This window comes from Pezoporus flaviventris, unplaced genomic scaffold, assembly GCF_033815535.1.
Source record: "Pezoporus flaviventris isolate CSIRO_AGI_PZ_B2104156 unplaced genomic scaffold, CSIRO_AGI_Pfla_v1 ptg000045l, whole genome shotgun sequence".
NCBI lineage: Eukaryota > Metazoa > Chordata > Aves > Psittaciformes > Psittacidae > Pezoporus > Pezoporus flaviventris.
In genome coordinates, this window is record NW_026892593.1 from 19,544,933 (window position 1) to 19,568,215 (window position 23,283).

General features: G+C 36.6%; 1 protein-coding gene across 11 annotated transcripts in view; it reads left to right on the forward strand.

The window, feature by feature from the left end:
* CADPS2 (calcium dependent secretion activator 2) overlaps positions 1-23,283 on the forward strand; it is a 308,797-nt gene that overhangs the window by 258,536 nt on the left and 26,978 nt on the right. For 5 of the 11 annotated variants that reach the window (XM_061467595.1, XM_061467600.1, XM_061467601.1 and 2 more), the window contains 6 exons: positions 2,338-2,493; positions 6,058-6,205; positions 7,193-7,207; positions 11,063-11,137; positions 14,562-14,645; positions 14,763-14,795. In XM_061467595.1, the coding sequence (XP_061323579.1) occupies positions 2,338-2,493; positions 6,058-6,205; positions 7,193-7,207; positions 11,063-11,137; positions 14,562-14,645; positions 14,763-14,795 (511 nt within the window). Of the gene's footprint in view, positions 1-2,337; positions 2,494-6,057; positions 6,206-7,122; positions 7,208-11,062; positions 11,138-14,561; positions 14,646-14,762; positions 14,796-23,283 lie in introns of those variants that run through there. The other 6 variants (XM_061467606.1, XM_061467604.1, XM_061467596.1 and 3 more) reach the window with 3 other exon arrangements.

The window sequence follows — 23,283 nt, forward strand, 5'->3', positions numbered from 1 at the left end:
TGTGAAATAGGATCAATTAGTTTTTGTTGTAGCACTTATTTTCCTTCCCCATCTTATTGGGATAATATGCCAGTCAAATTCAGTTGTCATTAAAAAAATGAAGAATGGGAGCTCAAAATAATATGAAAAGAGAATGAATGAATGAGTGTTTCTCACAGAATGAATTAGTGCTTCATGAACCTGTGTCTATTATTACATTTATTATAACTGTGAAACTTTATTTGGTAGTCTAATGAAACCAAATTAAGTGGCTACCAGGGAGTGAACATGCATAAAAATACACTGATGTTACTGAGAGCACATTAGTCCTCCTGAGTCCTAAAGAATTTCATTTGGAATTCCATTAGGCAAAAAAAGAAAAAATATGGAAGAATAAAACAATGGTTAAATTGTATGATCTGATGATGAAAAAACGGTAGTTCTGTTTCTTGGGAATGTATGGTTTTCTGTGTTCTGATCAACTGCAATATGTATATATATATATACTGAGATTGTCCCCATTTCTGTCCCTGTATATTGCTTTCTTTTACATCAGTCCTCTCAAAAATTGATTTAGTCACTTTTGAATCAAATAACGTGCATAACATAGCATCTGCAACGTCACTCACTGCCAGTGTACACAGCAGATGTAATGAAATCTTCAGTATTTGCTTATCATATAACTTAAGAAACAGTCTAACAGTATTAGAAAATTTCTGAGAAGTTTTGGTGGTTTGTTGTTTTTATTTCTTAATTAAACTTGGTGGTGTATAAAAGTGGTCCCTGTTCAGGTCCAACCTTAACAGGTAATGTCCCTGTGCAAGTTATAAACTTAGCAGTCCCATGGGACTTTTTCCTGTTGCTGGTGTTTTCTTTCAGGAGCACAGTAAAATGTAAAATTAGCAATTATACTTAAAATAAGAGTGGGAAATATGCATGGTATCAAAAACACCTGTCTAAAACTGAAATTTCCTGCTATGCATGGTGAAGATATCAAAACTTGCACCATTTAAAACCAAAGCTGAATTCAGGGTCAGTCACTCAGAGCCAGCCTTTTCCTTAGGCAGGCACCCCAGCTCCCAGCTCATCCCCCACTGCCCAGCCCTTGCTGGCTGTCCCTTTGCCTGGCTTGGCAGCTCCTTTCAGCATTCACACAGCATTGCAGAAGACAGTGATGGCGTTAAGGCAGCAGGGCAAGGGGGCAGTTGGGTGGGTTTGGAAGCTCATGGGATGCTGTGAGACCAAAGCAGTACTGCTGCTGCATCCATTCTGCCTCTTCAGAGCCCTGAACATGAGCTGTGTGCTTTGCTTCACTTCACCACCTGCTGGCTCAGCTAACCTGGTGTGAACCAGTGGTGGAACTGCTGTCTGAGGGGTGCATGAGGTGGTCAGATATTAGCGGCCTTTTGTATTTTTAGTTCGTTTCTTTCTTTCTTTTTAATCAGCTCCTGCTCTGTCCTGAGCACACTCAACACCCACTGACCTCTTCCATAAGAGCTGGGGTCACTTAACACTTTGATAATTATGTTCTTTTGACATGAGGCAGAAGAAAAAAAATGTCAGTAGCGACATGTTTCAACTACTCTTATCTGAACTGGGACCAACAGGCTGAGTTTTGGTTCTTGTGTCACTAATATCCTGGAATGCCATGCTGTGCAGCACAACAAATAACCCAGGAATTACAATGCAACGCATCATGAAAACACAGTGACAGTTGAAGTGTAACTGTGGCTACTGCTAAAATTAGCCTTAAATTGTTCTATCTTATCACAAGCAAATATTTTTAAATTTAGCAATTGATTCGGGGTGGAAGAAGAACTTTACATGGACAATCTGAGATGACAAAGCCATATTAATCCCCCATTTTATTTGTTCACAAATTTCTTTAAATAGTTTCTGTTTTCCTTTTTCTACTAGCATCCTCATCTCTTTCGTAAGCTTATCTACCAGAGTTATGCAGGCAAGAAAATGTATGTGAAAAATCTTTACTGTTTTGAGAAGGTCCTTGCTAATTAATTATTCCTCTACCCTTTATTTTTCCTGTCTTGATACAAAATATGAGCTACTTCATTTTCTATATTCCTCAGCATCCCATTTACCTCCCTAGTCTGTCATGTTTCTCATCAAACAGATGAGAAAACTTCACTTTTTCATTCTAGTGGGAATTATTTTAAATTTTCCATGACCATTTTCACAATCAAATAAGAGTAACTGTGCTATGAGATATGGTGAAGTGAAGGTGGAAGATGGTGTGACAGGAATTCTTAGTATCTTAGATAATTCTATGCCAACTGGGATAAACACCTATACATTTATCTTCTGTTTCTTGGGGGCTTTCTTTTGTTTTGCTTCTTATAGCAATGGCTCAGCTACATCAGAAGACCTTTTCTGGAAACTGGATGCTCTACAGATGTTTGTTTTTGATCTTCACTGGCCAGAACCAGAATTTGCCAGCCATTTAGAGCAGAGACTTAAACTCATGGCCACTGACATGATAGAAGCCTGCGTTAAAAGGTACAGTCGAAATGATAAATTAAAAATTCAGAGACATTTGAAAATCCACATAGGAATAGACATACTGGCTCACAGAGGTACACCTATACCAGAATCCTGACTGGGGAATCAGGGAAACCATAAAGAGATCATGACTTGTATGTCAATCAGCAATTTGGCAACATCTGGGAAATACCAAGGAGAATTTCTGCACATGTTGTGTGCAGAAATGTTAGACCATTGAAAGTGACTAAACCAAATGTCTTTTCTATTCCATATTTGTGGCAAATGCTAACAAATCTCAGAAATCTGCTAGAAGAAATCCTTTTTCATTTTGTACATTTCCTTTCTCCATTACTATCTTATTATTTCTATTCAGCTAATAATAATACTTAATTTGTCACTATTTTAGAGTAGCATCTATAAGAAATATAGAATCTTAGAATCATAAAATAGTTAGGCTTGGAAAAGACCTTAAGGTCATCTAGTTCCAAACCCCCTGCCGTGGGCAGGGACACCTCACACTAAACCATCTCACCCAAGGCCCTGTCCAACCTGGCCTTCGACACCATTAGGGATGGAGCATTCACAACTTCCCTGGGCAACCCATTCCAGGGCCTCACCACCCTTACGGTAAAGAACTTCTTCCTTATATCCAATCTAAACTTCCCCTGTTTAAGTTTGAACCCGCTACCCCTTGTCCTACCACTGCAGTCCCTAATGAAGAGTCCCTCCCCAGCATTCTTATAAGCCCCCTTCAGATACTGGAAGGCTGCTATGAGGTCTCCACGCAGCCTTCTCTTCTCCAGGATGAACAGCCCCAACTTTCTCAGCCTGTCTTCATACGGGAGGTGCTCCAGTCCCCTGATCATCCTCGTGGCCCTTCTCTGGACTTGTTCCAACAGTTCCATGTCCTTTTTATGTTGAGGACACCAGAACTGCACACAATACTCCAAGTGAGGTCTCACAAGAGCAGAGTAGAGGGACAGGATCACCTCCTTTGACCTCCTGGTCACGCTGCTTTTGATGCAGCCCAGGATACGGTTGGCTTTCTGGGCTGTAAGCACACACTGAAGCCGCCTCGTATTCACTTTCTCATCCACCAACACCCCTAAGTCCTTCTCCACAGGGCTGCTCTGAATCTCTTCTCTGCCCAACCTGTAGCTGTGCCTGGGATTGCTCCGACCCAGGTGGAGGACCTTGCACTTGTCATGGTTAAACTTCATGAGGTTGGCATCAGCCCACCTCACAAGCGTGTCAAGGTCCCTCTGGATGGCATTCCTTCCCTCCAGCGTATCAACCGAACCACACAGCTTGGTGTCATCATATTACAAACTAAAGTGTATACAGCATTTGTGCGTCTATGCAATAAACAAAAGGCCATTTGAAAGTCATCTGACACTGTTTTACATTGCTAAGCTTCTGCAAATTATAGAAAACAATGCTGGTTTTCTTTAACTGTATTGTATAATTATGGATATGTTCTTTCAAATTAAGCATAGGTGATATAAACAGATCTCTGTCATATCATAGCTTTCAGTGCATATCTTTGAGTTTAGAATATGCATCTTCGTGTCTAGAAAATTTACATGGAAGGCATGATCCCACATACAGAGAAAGCTTAATCTGGACACATAAAAATATTGAATTCTTAAAAAAAAATAAATAAATAATGGGGGGAAAATAATTTGTAGACAATTTAATAGTGTCAAGCAGGAAATATACAACATTGATAAGGAAGACTAAAGAAATCAAGAACCTTTAGCATGCACTAAGGTTAAATCTGATAGCATAGTATTTTATTATTTTCTATTAAATAGTAGGAACAAGGAGAACCTCGGGTTCAGTGTATGAGCCTTTTGTTAGAGCTACAGTGATGAAATCATGGTAAAAATGGTAGAAGCATTTCACAAACATTTCCATTTGATTTTGGAAGAGTGATGTTATGGTGTATGGAATAGAATTTTAAGCTCTGGCAAAGAAACATGAGAAAATACCTACTAAAATTGAAGTTATGTAAGTTTACATCCTTCTGTTCTAAAGAATTTGGTGTTGAAGCCTGTCAACTACAAATACCTAGCAAATCTTAGAAAAAAATGGTAAAATCTCAAAGGACTGGAAGACAGTGTAATCTTAAAAAACATCAAAGGAGTATCATTGAGATGCAGTAATATTCTGATAATATTGATTCTGAGCCTAGAAGAAAAAAAAAAAAAAAGAAAAAAAAAAACTTTACACTGGGACTCTCATTCAACTTATCTTCATCTGAAATACAAAGGTTCATAGAAGTAGTACTAGTCAACACAATTTGTTGAATAATTAGTATTTTCAAATTCATCTTATGTCTTAGTCAAAGATTATTACAAATTAATATGGGAAGGGCAACTGCATCAATATATTACCCTAGGCAATAAATCTAATGCCACATGTTGTCATTATCTAAAACTTTTCACCATAGAGATTTGACTCTGTGGCTTTTAACGGCACACACAAAATAGGTTAAAAATGGCTCGCTGCCAGGATCACAAACAGAAACTGAGAACAGAAGTATTAACACTGAAGCATTACAAAAATAATTCTTTTATTGGATTTTGGTCTGTGATACCAATCCTGACATCTTTGCTGCTTGCTTTTGTAGAAAATAAGAAGGTTCTGATGACAGTAAATGAAGGCTTAATTAGTATTGTAGAATGATCCTAGTGTCAATACAGAAAATGCATTAATATTTTAGAGTTAATGCATAACATTCTAGTGTTTATACACTAAGTATGTTTTAGTATGGTCAAACATACTGTATGTCAGGTAAAAAAGAAAGTACATTACATCCACAGGGTGGATTGTATTAGTAGCAACTCAGAAAAGAATGGTGGAACTCTTATTGTTATACTAGCATGTTCTATAAGACTTATTAAAATGGAGGCGGGATGCTTCTTTCTCATCTCCTTAAAATGTTTTGTCAGTTTCTGGTACCCACATTTAATAATAAGGATGGAAATAAAACATTACTTTTATATTTATGTATTCTGAACCATTATTTATTTCAGTAGCATTGCTCCTTATTTACACCTGTGTGAGAAGAAAAGAGGGGTTTTGTGTAATGTATCTACTGATACATTTTACTTTTCAATTACATATTAATATTTGCTTAATAATAAACTCATTTTCTTCCTTAAAATTCTCTCTCATATTTAATACAGAAGACTATTTTTTTTATTATATTTCTTAGAAGCAACTATTTGGTATGATAATTTTAACATAGAAAGGTTGGAAAATTTATGGTATTTTTTTTCACTGCTTTAAATTGTTCTTAGTCATCATACAAGGAAGAATATTGTTATATAGCAGGCAAGAAGATACTACTTTTATTATTCAGCTGAATTAGCTGAAGCAGTGCAGCCTTGAGATTGCCACCAATGCAATTGTTTGTTGAATGCGTAGATATTCTGCACGTGCAGAATTTTCTAAGGTATTCTCATGCGCGTGTACATTGTAAGCCAACATGTTTAGTAAGGTTCATAAGTTTGTACACTGGTTGGTCAGAATTATCAGAGAAACTGATATGATGGATTGTGTTTCAATAAACAGGACAAGAATTGCATTTGAACTCAAGCTGCAAAAGATGAACAAAACAACAGACTTGCGGATCCCTTCTTCTCTGTGTACGATGTTTAATGTCTTAGTTGATGCCAAAAAACAGACAGCTAAACTCTGCATACTGGATGGGGGGCAAGAGGTAAGTGGAATTTATATGTTTAATTCTTGTGTTTGGTTAATATGAAACACCTCACACTGCAGACAGTCCTTTATAGATTAATTTCAAACTAACTGAAATGTGTCACACAGCTCTTCTTGTACAGGAGCATGCATAGACAGCTCCCTAGAAGCAATACACAAGACACAACCCTTCATCTTCAGATGCTTCTGTAATTTATTTGCTTTGACCTGTGAGTCTTGAACATTCAGAGGATTTCTTGACTCACAATCCCTCTGGGATCTTTTATTGGGTTGCAGCAGAGAAACAGCCATTTTCAGGACTCTTGTAATAGTAAAATAGAGCCAAAACATTGTCCTTTGCAGCCAGGTTGTAAGTGAAGGTTTGTTTTTCAGTGGCTCATATGTCCAGTATTCATGCCTGTGTACGTGCTGAAAACAGAGGAAAGAAATAATCAGGTAATTTAATGGGATCTCTTTATGTGGTCTCCAAGGACAGGGACCATTTTGGCAGTAGTCTGCTGCCAGGACTGTCAATGGAGTGGAGCTTTAGAAGGATATATAGGCTTCACCAACTACTGTCCTTCCCATATTGTCACTCTCGGCAGGAATAATCTGTAAAGTGAAAAAGGCATACTATATATGCTGAGACCACCAGCATAAAATTAAAACTGTTCTTGCTGTGCTACCGCATTAGCAGTGTAATTTTGTTTCATTTGGTTTTGGATAGAGGGTAAAAACATTAGTCAGAATCTGGCAGCAAAAATGATGTCAGCTTTCGTCAGTTTCATGTTTACATTATTTGGTCACATCATTTCTGTTGATTTTTCCATTTCTTTACTGTGCTCTTCATTTTGTTGACTCAGCTTTCTAAGTTAGTGTATTCAATGTAATTGTCTTTTGTCTTTTGTTTTTTGTTTTTGTTTTTAATTCAATGAGACATTCATCATTTTCCTGTTATACCCTGTCATCTTTATTTTTCCTTTTGGTTTTCCGTGACATGAACCAGTTTGCTAGTCAATGGGTAAGTGTCTTTTTGTTCTTGTTTTTAACCTACTTTTTTTTTTTTATTATTGTTTTTTTTAATTAGAATTATTTTATTATTATTATTATGGTAATGCTGGTTTTCACATTAATTTATATGCTGAGCCTTCAGAATTCTTTTACTGCCTACCCTTGCTACAGACTGATCATCAGCTTCTCAGTTCTTCTTTCCTTGCTCAGGAAGGGTCTGGATGAATTCTTCACTTTTGTGCTTTTCAGACCCAGTGTCCTGTCTTACTGGATCACAAAGTTTTGGACCCTTTCACGTCTCAATAAGGCAAAAGAATTTGTTTCAGGTTCATCAGAAGTAAACCACAACTACCAACTCTGCCTGAGGCTGATGCTGCCGTCTTATACTTAGTGTCCAAGCAGTAACCTGCAAACAAGTCCATGCACACCCTACTCTGTGGACACTCAATACCAGTACCTCCATAAAGACTGCAGACAGATGGTATAGCCTCATTCCCCCAGTCATGCCATTCCTCTTGCCTGCTCTGGATAATGCCTTCTGCGCTGTCAGCCAGTCCCCTCAAAGCAGAAGTTCAGCATTTTGTAGCATTACTATAAAAGCCAAAGTTCAGTAGCCTTTTGGACTGCAGATTTTCACCAGATTCTTTTCTGAAATCCTCCCATTTCTCTGGACTTTCAAACTCCATCATACACTCTTCACAACGCCAAAACAAAAATACAGCCTTTGTTCCCTACTAGGTCTGACTGTTACTCTGAATCCAGTGATTTGTTTGACAAATTAGCACATCTGGGATGAAATACATACTTTTTTCAAAGTCCCGAAATTAATCTTCATCCAAATTCATCTAATAAACCAAAGGAATCTCAAATTGTTCACATATTAAAAATATCAGATAATGTGGAAACCCTTCTTTCACATAAAACTTCAATTCTTGTCTATCAGTTTCTTCCATTTCTAAGGATTTTTTTGAAAGTTAAGAAAAAATAGGCTTTTCCGTTGCTTGTAGCTGATATCATGGTTGCTTAAAATGCTTCAAGTTTTGTTGGGTGAGATACTTCTGGAATCTGGCCATCTGTCAAAGCAGTCAGATCATATGGCATAAACATTTGCATCTCTGGCTCTACAGCAACTCTGGCAATTCCGGTAACTCCTACTTAGCCACTTGATCTTGAAAACTTTCCCATATTGACTTTCTTTCCTTCAACCTCCTTCATCTTCATTTTAGTGTCAAAAATGGTCTTTTCTGACAGTCAAAAAAAGCATTCCATAAGGCCTAAGTTAACATTTTTTAAAAGGCATGTTTGTTCACCTAAAACTCAACAGTGAATATCCATCTGACAATTTCTAGAACTTAATCTGCAAGTGATGGAAGGTGTTATTTAGTGAGATGGTTAAACTCAAACATCTTGAATACAGCATGCTCCTTTCATTCCCTCTACAGAGCTATGATCAGTTTTATACCTTGTTCAAGTAGTCCGATGTTGAAGTTTTCACCCTGTGTTGTCAGATAGGAGGGAATTCTTAATTATCATGTAATTAGGGAATTCTGGTCATGGCTAGCAATAATAGTACCTTGAGTTTAAAGTTTAGATAGAATCCCCAGGTTTTCCTATGTTACTTCATGCCCTCCTCACCATGCTCCAAAATGTCTTCCAGTTAAGTCCACTCTCATAAAGAGTTGCTAAGAAGTCTGCCGTTCAGGAGGGCTCCTCTCCTTGCCTTCTGGATGTCATCTTAAAACCTAAAAGAAGCTATCCATGTGTTTTAAAAGAGGTAGGGATTTGTCTGCTTTCACCAAGCAAGGAGAAAAGCAGGAGTGCTTATTTCACCTGCAAGTGCTCATTTCAGGATTGTGCATACAACCTTGTCAGCTCATACAATTTTACTGTTAATTCTACTGTATTTGCCATCTTCTCCAAATGTGTCTTCTGGAGTCACATAATCTTCCCTGAGGATCTGAAGTTTTGTTGAGTGTGGCCTTTTTAGTGGAATTCATGAGCTGATGAGTGGGTTAAAATAATTATGATCTCACAGTTTGCAAAATAAATCTTGAGAAAAAAAAAACATTTAAAAAATTAAAACATTATTTATAATTAAATGTCATAATTTTGTTAGCTTGTGATTTTTGAATAATTTTTAGATTTTCTTGGTCATGCAATGAAGTTACTGATTATATTCGATTCCTACAAAATTATATTTGCCTTGTGATGAAGGAGGAAAAAAGAAAAAGGAGCTGATCTTAAAGTATACATTGATCCATTCATTTAATGTGCTGTGGAGGTGAAGTTGCAGACACTTATTGGAGGAACAACTGTGATTTTTGATGTATCGTAGAAATACGCATAGTGTCAACATGCATCTGTAGGAGAAAGATTACTTATTGTTTTTAGAGTAAGATACTGTTGCCTTCTGAAGAGTGTGTGAGCAAGAGATGTCACAGGTAATTTGGAGTGATTTAAGTCCTTAGTAGATCAAGAGCATATTATAGTGGTCAATACATTAATATGGTGAGAATAAAATATATCTGAAATTGTGGAAAGTTTCTTTGATGTATTTCACATACACTCTTTCACTGTTCCTGGATGTTTGCTGCTACTTATCTGAGATGTGCATTCACATTTTCCAAGTGGTTTTTAAACTTTAAAAGAAATAAAAACAAAAAAAATTAATACACTTGATGTTGGTAACTGTAGCAGATACATATGTGTGGGCAAATGCATTTCACAATTTTATTCTCTCTTCATTTAAACACAGGTTGAGTAGGTACCCCATTTATAAAATCATTCCTAAATATAATAAGCAGATCAACTTTAATGTTTTGGTTTGTATGGCAACTCTGGGACAGATGAAAAATATCCTTTAAAAACTTAAAGCTTTGAAAACTATTCAGCTAGCAGCTGCTAAGTTAGGCTAATGTTTATACTGACCTCAGTACTTTTACTCCAAGTATTATCCTGTTAGCTGTTCTAAGTAGCCTTGAACTATGAAGGTAGGGTTAGTCTTTACAAGTCACATTTTCTGTGAAGTGGCTATTGGGGACAATCTTGGCTGTCAGATAAATGTTTCTAAAGGAAGAATTACTGTTTAAATTGATGTGTCTCCTTGACAGAATGGGATTCCTAGTTCCTGTTAATTTCAGTAGGGAACTCTGTAGTATTATCTAAAGTCTTGCAGATTTATTTTAAAAGCATTTACTTAAAGACACCTTCTTTATGAAAAAGCTAAAGAAAAAGCCTATGGAGAATGAAGTCTGTTTTATTATGCCTTTTATAGCCTATTAATTTGTTACCATCTATTCTGCTTTGTTGATGAAATTTTAATTTTGCCCTTGCTTGAGCATATTGTAAGATTTGTATAAACTGCAGCTCACTGTGCTAACAGAAAGGCTCTTTTAGGATGAACAATTGGAGCTCATTTTATTTCTAGAGGACATTTAAAATAACTTATGAATGAGAGTTGTCAGACATGAAATGCTGTATTAATTAAATCTTATTCTAGTCTTTTTGCTTCTCCAGCTAAACCAACCCTTTAGAAAAAAATACATGGCCACCTTAATTATATAGGAGAAGACAAAAAGTATCCTTCACATTCCTTCTCCTGAATAAGAATAAGAACTCAATTCATCTAAATAATAACCCCATTAGCTGCTTAACTCAACAGTGTACATGGGAAAATTTTCAACACAGAATGTAAGGAAGTCTTGATTGGGTGGATCGTTTTCAAGGGCTTGTTCTTCTGATGTTCAAAATGATAATTTTAACTAAATCTGATCTGGCAGGGTTATCAGCTTTGCATCATTTATGACTTACGACAAAAGTGTGTGTTCAGATACATGCTAATGCTTCTTTCTCTTTTCAAATACAGCAACAATATCATTCAAAAATAGATGACTTGGTTGAAGAAACTGTTAAAGAAATTATTTCACTTCTTGTTTCAAAGGTAAATCCATTTAGATTTTATTTTATAATGAAGCAGAAAATATATCTCTAATTATTGAACTTCTGAAATGTCTTTCAATATCACAAATTTCCTATACGCAATGAGATTGTGGGGAAAACAGCAAAATTTGCAAATAATAGTCATGCAAACAATACTGAATTTACGAAATTAAATTTCACAACCCATTAGGTAAACAATTTCTATGCAACCTGAACAGAATATCAAATAAATATGTCTTCTGTATTTTTGTTATATATAAGAACTGCTAGAAGCTAGTAGAACTGGTAGCCTTTAATGTATCAATATTATCTTAAGTAATAGCGTGTTTTATTTCTTGTTTAACTTTTCACATGAAAACCTTCTTCCTATCACAAAATAGTATTTAAATTTCGTATTTAGAGGTGGACAACATCCAGAGTGTTCGTATAACTTTGTAATGAGATTTTGGTCCACAAATCATTTAATTTAAAAATATTTTGTCAGTTGTTATTTCTTGACGTTGGCTTTGTAAGTTAAAAAGAATATATGTTTTGATATGATATAGGCGCTTGGAGAATAAGTGAAGAAAACTTAAACAGTGTCTTGTGTTACTGTAGCACCTCTATTCCAATAAAAGTCTTAAGTGCTTGATATAAAAGAAAAGCTTTCAGTCCCTAATAGTTTGAGGGACACAGCAAACAATGACACACAAAAAAAAAGATTTCAAGAGAAGTTTTGTTATCTATGCGTTCCAAGCTACCCAGAAATATCTGATTTTCAACTAGGAGAAATAAGCCATACTTTCACAATTTGTGCGTTAGTGACAAAAATACAACTCTGGTCACATTTTCATCATGCCTTCATTTTCACTTGTCACAGCTTGCTGGCAGGGGGTGGGGGAGTAGGAATCTCCTTTTGGATTGACACCCACCATGCTTGCATAGGAGTTGAAGAGGAAGGCTTTGTAGAATCATTGTAGAAGTTTAAGCAAAATGTGTCCACTTACTGACAAATGTGTAAAAATGATATATTTTTTCTCTAAAGAGAAGTTTTGATGTAAAAATAACTACAAATAGTTCAACTCAATAGTTTTGCATTTTACATGCCACCTGTCATCACTCCAAACTAACCTGTCAAATTCTGGTTTTAGTGTATTGAAGATGAAGAAAATGGAATTTAGTAAAAGCAAACTTTCTAATTATCTTTCTTAATATCTGAGATTATAGAAGAAGGGAGAAAATAGTAATCTCCTGGATATATATACAAGAAAGTTAGAGACAACTGCTGTCAATACAGAGGGATTTTCCTCATTAGTTGTTACATATGCTATTACCAGAGGTTGAAATCTTGAAATATGAAGCAAATATTCTGTGTGATTGGCTGATCATTAGGAGCTTAACCAGCCACTCCTCACCTGAGATGTGAAATGCCAATGACATCCTGATTGCTTCTGTTTCAAGGCTGAAAGCCTCTGAGGGTACAGAGGAAGGCTGATGTTTCATTCTTGATTTTGGCCAGGAAAAATACACACCAGTGTGCATGATATTCATGTGTGGTCATTTTTTCATCTAATATATTTTCATTATGTTTTAGCCTTTGCCTCTGTGTTATTTCTTTTGTGTTCCAGTGGAATGTGTTTCAATCATTCTTTTTAGCTGCAAGTCATCTATGAAAATGAAAAGAGCACTTTCACTTCAGTGAGATTTTATTTGGTAAAGACTATACTGTGTATTTTGCACACAAGACTTACCAAGCTAAAACATTTATCAAATCACAGGAACAGCACAAAACAGCACAAAGCACAGTGTGTCTCAGGGTAACCAATTCAGAGAATGTGAGGTATACACAGAAATGCTTTTAGAGCTTCATGTGTCTCTACACTGAGATCTCAGAAAACAAGTTTTCAGCTTCGTTTGAATTGGCATCCTTGACACTGCAATGTTTTGCTCTCTGTTCTTTTGTATCCCACTTGTATGGAACTATTTGTTGGCACTGTAGACACCATGTTGTTTGTGAGATCAGCCATTTCCATAGCAGATCTTCGAACAATTAGATTCAACACAGTTCTGCAGAAAGAATCCTTTCCAGTCAGGTAAAATGAGTTTAAAGTATGATCAGCAGCATCTCACAGACATGCAACAGCAAAGCAGAAAGCTGGTATTCAGTCTAATAAAAGGACTGTAATTATACTGTGCATGGGCTTCAGAAACAACTGCCACTCTCTCATGATATGGTTTTATTCCTTGATTGGCGCCTATGTACTAGTGTCTTAATTAATCACTGTAAATATGACAGGTTAGATTGATAAATGACAAATGTCGGTTTGCACTTGCTCCTGCTCCTTGAACTGTTAAGAGCAGGGCTTATTGTAAAGTGATGATCTCAGTTCCTCTGGAGGTGACACTGTTGTGACACTGTTACAGTGCCCATTAACAGCATGCCAGATGGAATTTTGTTCTGTCCTCACACTCATAAAATGATACCCGTAGTTGTGAGAATGACTGTGTTGGGAACAAGGGATGACTTTTAAAACAATCTTTATATAAAATGGAAAGCAATTCCTATGTGTAAAACAAATGTGCATGAACACAATGGCTGACATATTTTATGTTATATACCATTAATTACTTGAGCAGCGTAACATCACAGAGGGACATGAAAAGGGAATTTGTTTGCTTTCAGGCTGATTTGGGGGAGTTTTAACATTAAGGCTATACTTAGTGCAATTAATAAGATGGGGGGGGGGTGTGTCAGAAATAAATTTTGGCAAAAAATCCTTCTCATATCAGTTGCCTGAGGGCTTACTTTACCTAGAGAATCACAGGTGAGAGTACAGGGGAGAGAAACCTCACCATACCAGAGACTGGGGCATACATTTTCTTGCCCCTTCTTGGCCACGTCGTAGTAGTTCAACAACACATGGTGTTGACAGAAAACTCTAGTGTTATTATACTGTTGGGTGAAATCAGAGCTGGGTTTCTATTCAGTAGCAAAGATCAGAGAAATGTGATATTGAGATCACCACCTTTAACATTTGTGCTCCATCATCTTTGATGCTGTGATCTTAGAAACTGAGGTCCTAGAAAATAGCATATGTTTTCTACCCAAAATACATGCTGGGTACACACACTCCTATGTTTAACCACATGCTCTAGAGGCAGCAAATTGGTGTTAGGTAGCAGCCCCACCTCAGGAGAATTTGGGGGTTGGGTTTCTATTTCTGCAGTGGTTGAATGATTTCCATCAGTCCAATCAATAGGTGAAGCTGCAAAAAGAATGTTGTCCTTGATTTCAGCACTTTGTGAGATGGAGAAAGTGATCAAGTTTACAGTTTGCATTGCTCTGCTGAACAATGATAATATGATGAAGAAAAACTCACATTCTCATTCCAAATATTTTCTTTTCATATTGTGCATTTAGATTTCACTCTGTGCTTTTCCCCCAGGTTGTGTCAGTGTTAGAAGGTGTGCTGTCCAAGTTGTCAAGATACGATGAAGGCACTTTCTTCTCATCATTAGTTTCATTCACTGTAAGTGTTTGGATTCATAACAGTTCTGGTTTTCTTTCTGTGTATAATTCTGAAATTGTGCACAATCTGTAGTAAAAAGTGCTTACTGTGTTTTATTTTATTTTTAATTTTCTAAAGGTGAAAGCAGCTGCAAAATACGTTGATGTTCCTGTAAGTACAAGCCTTTTAATTCATTTTTTTCCTAGTGCTCATAATAATTAAAAAAAAAAGGGAGTTTGTTAGCTCACATTTTTTTATTGTTGACATTCTGCTTTCCTACAGAGATTCATTATAGCTTTACACTGAGTATTTAAACAGCCACTACAAACCTCAGAGGGCATTTCATTTCCCTCAAGCAATGAGTAAGTCTCAAAGCAAAGCTTAGAAAGGTTATTCTCAATGCACTTTTTCAGTTGTAGAAGAGTAAGCATTGTAACTTAGATACTCTTTTGTAGAGGTCTTTCCATCATTTGGCTAAATTGTTCAAATACACAGGATAAGCAACAAGTAGAAACATTGTACTCAAATATCCATTATCTATTGATTTCTGACTTCAGGACTCAATCTTGCTTTTTAATCCCTTGCTTGCTAAGTCTCTGATTTACAATTGCTTATGCAATGTTTGTGTGATATAAATGAAAACTAGAAAAGGTAGTTGTTGGAGCTCTTTTATACATAAAAGCAAAATCCAGCTGTTAGGATATTTTTATTAGAGTATCATAGTAGAATGTCTTTTAAAAAGCAAGCAAGAAATTACTAAATACTGTCATTATCACTGTCCGTAAATATCCTTTCTTCTTTCACAAGTTTGTGTTCTCATCTTTTTTTTTAATCTGATTCTAAAACAATCTTATTTTCCAAGCATATCAAACAAATGACTAAAATTTTTATGTTAGTGACCTTACAAGAAATAAACTTACAAATATAGAAGAATGCCAGACATGCTAGATTGTATGGTGGCCAGAAATCCTTTCAGCAGTTCTAGACTTAAAAATATAATACTTCCAAGCCTAAATAAGTTATTAAAAAAAACCCATGCATACTAAATAAAAGGAAAAAAATTCCATTTCTGGAATTTGTTATTTTGCTATCTTTATAGTCACCCTATTCATAAATAGTGAGTAATAACATTTCTGTTCAGATTATGTTTTCAGGATTTTTTTTCTTATTTGGTTATGTGTGGCCTTTTTGTTGAATTGTATAAATGCTCTTGTATTTTACAAAAAAAAAAGAAAAAGACTCAATTTTGCATTCAAAAGAATGACCTCATATCAAATCCAGTTAATTTAGAATAGCCTTCGTTAATATACTGTGCTGTGGACCCCAAAGGATCCTTGATGAGGCACTTTAGACTCAAAAAAGTAAAAGTTACTAAACAAAATAGAAATTCATTGGCTTCTTTCAAGTAACATGAAAAAACTCTCCAAATTACATAGAATATCTATGAGAAGGAGATTTCAAAATCTTTTACCACTGGCCTGGATACACTGAAGTTCCCAATATAGATGGGACTGAAAAATACTTTTGCCGTGGCTCAGGGGAGTATTGCAAGTCAGGTCACACAGGGGTGCACTGCTCCGGAGAGGAGGAAAGACAAAGTGAGAAGCTGATTGCTGGAACCCCATTGCCTTTCTGACATGCACTGAACGGTGTGGCTCGGACTGAAGAGGTGACCAAGTTAGACAGGCTGTCAGGATCCTTGCATTTTTACAGCCCCTTCACTTTTCAGCTGTCCCACACACCTTTCCCACAGTCCAAAGTGTGAACTGGGCAGTAATACTACAGTTGTAAACTAAAAGTGTAAACTGTACGTCATGGAGGCTGCGGACCTGACCAAGCAAACATTTTCCAAATTCTGGAGGAGATTTTACCTGGGTTACTCTGATTGCTTCTTCACATTCTCCCCCTTGTTGTGAAGACACAGTTGGGGCCAGGAAGAGCCTTTACTGTCACCACTGACAGTGAGTGCCTAGTCTGAATAGGATCTAAAATTGGCAGTTATGGAAGTTACAAATTCCAACTACAAAAGAAGGCTGTAAGTCATCACATTACAAGGTCATTTCCTGGGCTCACAACTGGAGTGAGAAGTGGAGGGGGAGATGCACAGGGTGAGGAATTTACACTGAGCTCTTGGTCATGAGATGGTAACCTAGCAAACCTGCACTGAAGCTAATTAAATGCCTTGTGTGGCTGTAGTTTGAACTGATATGGTTTAAATTCTCTTCTTGTCCCTCCTTACAATACAGCTGCATATATGGAAGTGACTTAGATGTGACCACAGCAGGCCTTTTCTTTTATAGTTGCAAATATGTGCAAAATCGCAATTTGTTAAATGACCACATTGTTCTCTTGTGCCCCAGCTCCATTCAAGCATCTCACCTTAGTGTTGTTTCTGGGGTCTTTTAAATGACCACACTGTTCCCTTGTGCCCCAACTCCATTTGAGCATCTCACCTTAGTGTCATCTTTGGGGTCCCTGAAAAAGAGCTTGGTGGATCTCAGGGAGAAGGAGGCTGGGGGAGGCAAAAGGCCTTTGAGGTTCTTTTGAGCATGTGAATTCAGCATTTGATTTCCTTTGATTGCCAGGCTCAATATTTGGCAAAGAGGAAAAAAATGTGCTGGTTTATAGTGAAATAAGAAGAAAATAAATGGATAAAAGAGATGTTAGAAGAAAATGAAGGTACTACTGAGCAGAATGTTTTAGAGAGAGCATAGAAGGTAAAGGGGATACAAAAGTTAAAAGGTAACCAAAAATAGAAATAATAAAGGATTCTAAAGGAAGGCATTCTTGGATGTGTCTTGCTCACTTTGAGGAAAATGTTACTTCTATTAATACTGAGAGGGGATTTAGTCATTAAACAGTCGGGCACAAAGAGGCACACTCCCCAGAAGGCATCACTCAACTTCTCAGTGCCAGGGTAAGAAATGTAGGCACAGTTCATTTGGGAGATATGTTTGTAAAAATGTTGCTATCTCCCCTTCCATTTGTTAATCTTGCCAGAGAATCATGAATTAGTCCATCCAGAAAATGTTTCCTCTTTTTCTTTTTAACCTATTCAAGAAAGTATTCAACATGAGCCTCCATTTTTCAGAAGGTCCTTCATGAAGTGGGACATACTCAGTCACAAGGAGCTTCCATTGGTTTCCCCAGCCATTGCATGTAGGGCTCTGTGGACACTGTGTGTGTTTGGGTAATTGAAACACCAGCAGAAATACTAGGGACGGTGCAAAATAACCCACGCTAAGAAGAGTAACAACTATGATGGCTTATGATTTCCTAAAAATAATAATGAAGAAATCTAGTTGCTATTACACTCTTTCTGTAATTGACACAGTATGCTAGGCTCTGAAGTGAAAGAAATTGTGCCTGCTGTGCATGTGAAAGAAACCAAATGTTCACAGGAAAATAACATAAATGTTACAAATATAAGTAGTGCATGAAACGTGCAATTTGTTCTCTTGTTAATGGTATGTTTTGATGTTTGGTAATGCAGGAGCTGATTTAGGTTACTATTTCTTTTAAAACAACTCACCCAAATTCGCCTTTAACTCTGTTAGTTTCTCTTAAAGGCTAAACAATCCTTAGGGAATGTAGAAGAATAAGCTGTCTAATTCTTTTCTTTTTTTTTTTTAATATTCTGTTCACAGAGCCAGTTAATCAATGAGCATAGGGAAAGCATGCAGTAGAACTGAGCGAAAAAAGTCTATATTGTTAATCTCAAATTATTATTATTCCTCAATCATGTAGATAATTTCATTGTGTTCAATTTCTCATCATGTAAGTCAGTTTTCCACACAAATAATTGTGTCTCTAGCTGGTCATTTCTACACACATTTGCCTCATTTCCAACTACAACCAGAGCAATTAGTCATACAAATTGAGCATCCAGTTACATGCATATGTATATACTGCTTTTTGTTCGGAAAGGTATGTTTAAATCCCTTTGTAGGAGCCAGTAATCTATGCCAGTCATTTAGAGGGCACAGAAGGAACCTAATCCTCCCTCACTTCATGTAGGCCACCTGTCATACCAAGTGCAGAGAGGTCATTTGAAGGACCCAGGGCTGACAGCAGTGCGCAGCTCACACAATGCCAGGCCTCTTGCTCCGCTCTTGCCTTTATGCAGGGATCAAAGGTATGAAAAGGGGCCTCACACATGTGCCAGTATTTGACTTATGGGGTCCTGTAGAGGCCAGAGTAGGAACTCTGCCTCCTACCAGGCAGATACACATTGGGACCTTCCAGATACCTCAATTTCCAAATCTCACACTTGCTGCATGACCTCATTTATCTGGTTTTAAGCAGCAAACTACTTTTTTTCTACGAAATCAGTGTTTATTCAGGTGTGGCCATACTGTGCCATTCACTTTTAAGCAGGATTTACTTGGAGACATCTGTCTAAAAATAAAGAGCACAGAACATTTGTTATCCTCATGCTTAGGGCTTCTCCTGCCTCTCTGTTCCAACATCATCCTCCTCTGTATGCCCAAAACTGGGAACTGGCCCTACTGTTTCAGATCTGTAAAAACAAGCTATTGCAGAATTGGAGGGAAAACCCTGCACTGTCTGTTTTAAGTCAGCAGTATTTCTGAGATACCTCTTAAATGAAAATCTGAAAGACAGCTTCTGATAAGTAGAAAAGTTAAAATACCATAGTAGAACATAGTTATTTGGGGGGGGGGGAAGCATATTTTAATACCTGGTTTTGCACTGTAACATTTTTAAGACCTTTTGCACTAGAGGATCCAGATCCTGGGGAAGACACTTGCATTCCTTTGTTGCCCCATGGATGTAATGAAACTACACATATATAGAAAAATGTTTGTGTAAACGCTTGCAGAATCACAGCTTAACTGCTGCATGACAGTTGTCAAAATGCACACATTTAGCCTTTGCCAAGATTTCTTTTCCTTTTACAGGAAGATGTATTAGAGGCAGGGAAAATGCATTGTTTTTTTTCTATTTAAATAAAATACTATATTTCATAACCATGTGAGAATAAAATGTTACCTTTATAATGGACTGATTATATAAATGATGCATCTTCCTGCCTGGGTTATGTATTTTAATTTGTAAGAAATGAAGGGAGCAAGGATCTTGTCAAGAGTACAAGCAGTTTGTATTCCAAAAATATTTTAATGATGTTTTAATTCTATTGTTCCAAAGCCCAGGCATGAGACATGAAGTATTTAAAGGAGAAATTTCAGGCAGTGAAATTTTCCAACATGCTCTTTCATTTGGTGGTGGACACTGAATAAGGAGCTCCTGTGTTTCTCACAATAGCCCCCTCCAGCTCATCACTCCTTTTCATTTCATTGTGACATCCACGCTGTAGTTAAAAAGTCTCCCTCCATGATGCAGGGAAGGGAAAGGGGGAGGAGAGGAGAGCAAACACAAAATGGGATGAGATTTGTTATTATATAGTTAGTCTCTGACATCTCCTTCTCACTGATGACTTGATAGGATAGCAACTTGGTAAAACTAGATTTTTTTTCTTGGTAATATCAAGAATACAGGTTTGTTTGATACTCTCAGATGCTAAGAAATGTTTTGTGACAAATGCCAAGGTGAGAATAAACATAAATCAAGTATTTATAAATGTACACATTTTTTATTGAAATTTGTGACAAACTGTCATACTGCAAAAAGCTGTGCAGAAACTTCAGCGGAAGTCTCCTGTAGGAAAAGCCTAATATTAGTGGCAGTATTACACTTGTTGCAAACCTTTCAGCAGCAAGATATTTGTATGCCTGGAAATCAAGGCAATGAAGCATTACTTTTGACTAGGTGCCTCAGGCAAACTTTGCCAGTGGGAGCTATGTGTGTTGATTATAATACTGCTTCTGCATCATCTTGGAAACTGGAATAATGTATTTTAAAATTTGCCTTCTTGTTAAATAGACACTATGGTAGTGTCTTCTTATTCAAAGGGGAAAAGTTAAGCTGTTTCTTCTTTATCTTAATTCATTGCTATGAAAAGTGCCTGTCGATCTGGACCCACCTACCAGTGAATAGTAAAAGAGACAACCTGCACCTGTAGGATTAGGTGCAGCAGCAGGAAGTAAGAGCACTTGCAGTATATAATTAACAAGGATTTTATTTTTTTTTCCCCAAACAGCATGTTCATCTTGCCAGGTTAACTAGTGATTAACCCTAAAAAAGAATGTGCTGAAGCCTACACCCTTGTTTAAACTCATTCACTCGCCAGTGTATTCAGTTACTTGTGTAACCAGTGACAAAGTAACCCTATTTACAGCTCTTCATTTCCTGGTATTTTATTTGATGTCTTTGTATTTCCAGTTTCTCCATTCATCTCTTTGTTTGGTTCTCTTTCATTTTCAGATAGGTAAAACATCTTGTCTACTGTTAGGAATAAAACAAACCTACAATAGCTTTTTATTTATCATTTAAAAAAAAACAACATTTTTTTTCTTGAGGAAATTTTGAGACAGAATACCTTTTTTTTTTTTTTTTACGTTATCAAGCTAAATATACCAGGTTAAATTCCTCTCCCAAAGAAGTGAAAATAGTTCTCTCCCATTAACTTCAGCAGATGTTCTGCCAGAGATTCAGAGGAGAAGAATTTTTTGTACTGGGTATAGATGCACATCATGGAGCCCAAGTTGCTTAAGTCTGTCCAATATTAGTAATGAAATGCCTCCTGTGACAGTTATTTTAAATATATTTCAGCTTCTGTTTGTTTGGGGGTTGTTTTTTTTGTTTGCTTGCTTGTTTGTCCTTTGAGGTGCATCCAATCACTAACTTGTTATTTGGGGGGTTTAGCCTACATTAGCCTGGGGTTTTTTTCTAAAGTATCCAAAATGGAGCAACAGAGGATCACGTATTCAGAGGTTCCCATCTTAAGCATAATCCCTGTTAAAAAGGTTAAAACATTAAATATATAGCACTGAGGCTGTTTTGATGCTTGTAATAGCTTTCTTTTATTTTTTACACGTTTAGAGAAAAAACTAAATTCAGTGCATGCAGTGTGGAGATATAATGAAGTATTTGATATATTGTTGCTCCATTAATGTGTGCTTGGCCAGCCATGAGCAAAGATGGTTATCTTGCAATGATTTTGGTGAGGTTTTAAAACCGAGTCGTATTGTTGGAGCATTGAAGATCTTCCGTACCCAGACATATTTCCACTGTAGGCAGACACTGTTTAAAAGGAAAATTAATTTTTTTTTCCCCAGCAATTTCAAAGATAATTATCCTGCACACATTAAAGAAGGATGAAGTGTTTTAAAGAACTGTAATTCTAATTGGTAAATGTCACCAGCTGTTGCAGTTACTCTTACTAGTGTATATTCTTTTAATGATTACACTCCCGTGCCACAAGCTACATGAAAATATATTCACTAGGTGTGAAATTCCCATATGTCACAGCTTCAAGATTAGGTAAACATCTCAAAGATAAGGGGAGAGTTAACGCTGATGGGAAACATTATTTTCCTGGCTTTGGCTGTCTGCAAGATGAACATTTGTATTATTGAACTTAGTAAAGGAAAAAATTGCACGAATTGGAGAACCATTAGGTTTTAGCGTTCAGTGGAAGATTCATTTATACATTCGAATATGTATCTGCAAGAACTATAATCAGCCTTTCATTTGTTAGATTATCTCCTTCTCCCACCCCTGGAGATTTCAAAATATTATCCCTTTATCACTCCAAGTTAAAACTAGTCCAATTCCTATAAACTGCCTATCGGGTTTTAAAAAGTATGTAAGGTTTCAATGCTGGGTATATTTTTTTGTACCATCACAAATGAGTATACTAAAGTAAGATACGAGCTTTCTGTTTTAAGTCTCCTTCACTGTGTTTAACATAAAAACATTTCTCTCACATTTTAATGAAGGCACATTTTAATGAAGGAAATATAATGATTTCTGTAAACCAAGTTTTCCCATAGAAAACTGTCTTATCTGTTGTAATCTTCATTTTTATTTCTACGCTTAGGACCAATGTGTGTAACTCAGATATAAATGTAAATGGTCCTGCTTTCCTCTTAAAAGTTTCATGTATGCATGTATGTATGTGATAAGTTTTTAAGATGAGCTTTCATTGCCTCTGGAGTGTGCAGGAGACATTTCAATTTTTCAGTGAGTTTTGAAGATGCTAGAAGTGTTAAAACAGGCCACCATTCCACATTTTAAGAAACAAAACTGCCATTGACGTACACATATAAATGAAAATAAAATCTTATTTTGGATTGTGTTCCTATTCATTGTCTGTGGTAGATTCAGGGAACAAGAGATGAAACTCATGATCCAGGAGTTTTCCCTCACTGCAGTTTTGAGTGGGGAACGCTCTCATCCTATTATTGTAATGGCAGTTTCTGGACAGGTATTAGTTCGGGCATGTTGTACTTTTCCTTCCCTCTTGTGCTCAGTCCTGTTCATATACATTATAATATATTACACACAACACAATCAGGAATGATAAAAAAAATAGTTGTCCACTTGCAGGCTAGGAGGGAAGCCTTCATATACTATTATATGCAAATATTTTAACTATATGAGCATATTTATGCACACAGGCCTTTATGCTATTTTACAGCTTTGTACTTATGCTGTTTTCAGAAAATAACAGCTTCTGAGAAACAGAGATTACTTACGCCTGGGAATTCAGGGACTGGGGGTAGCTGCTTTCGTCCTC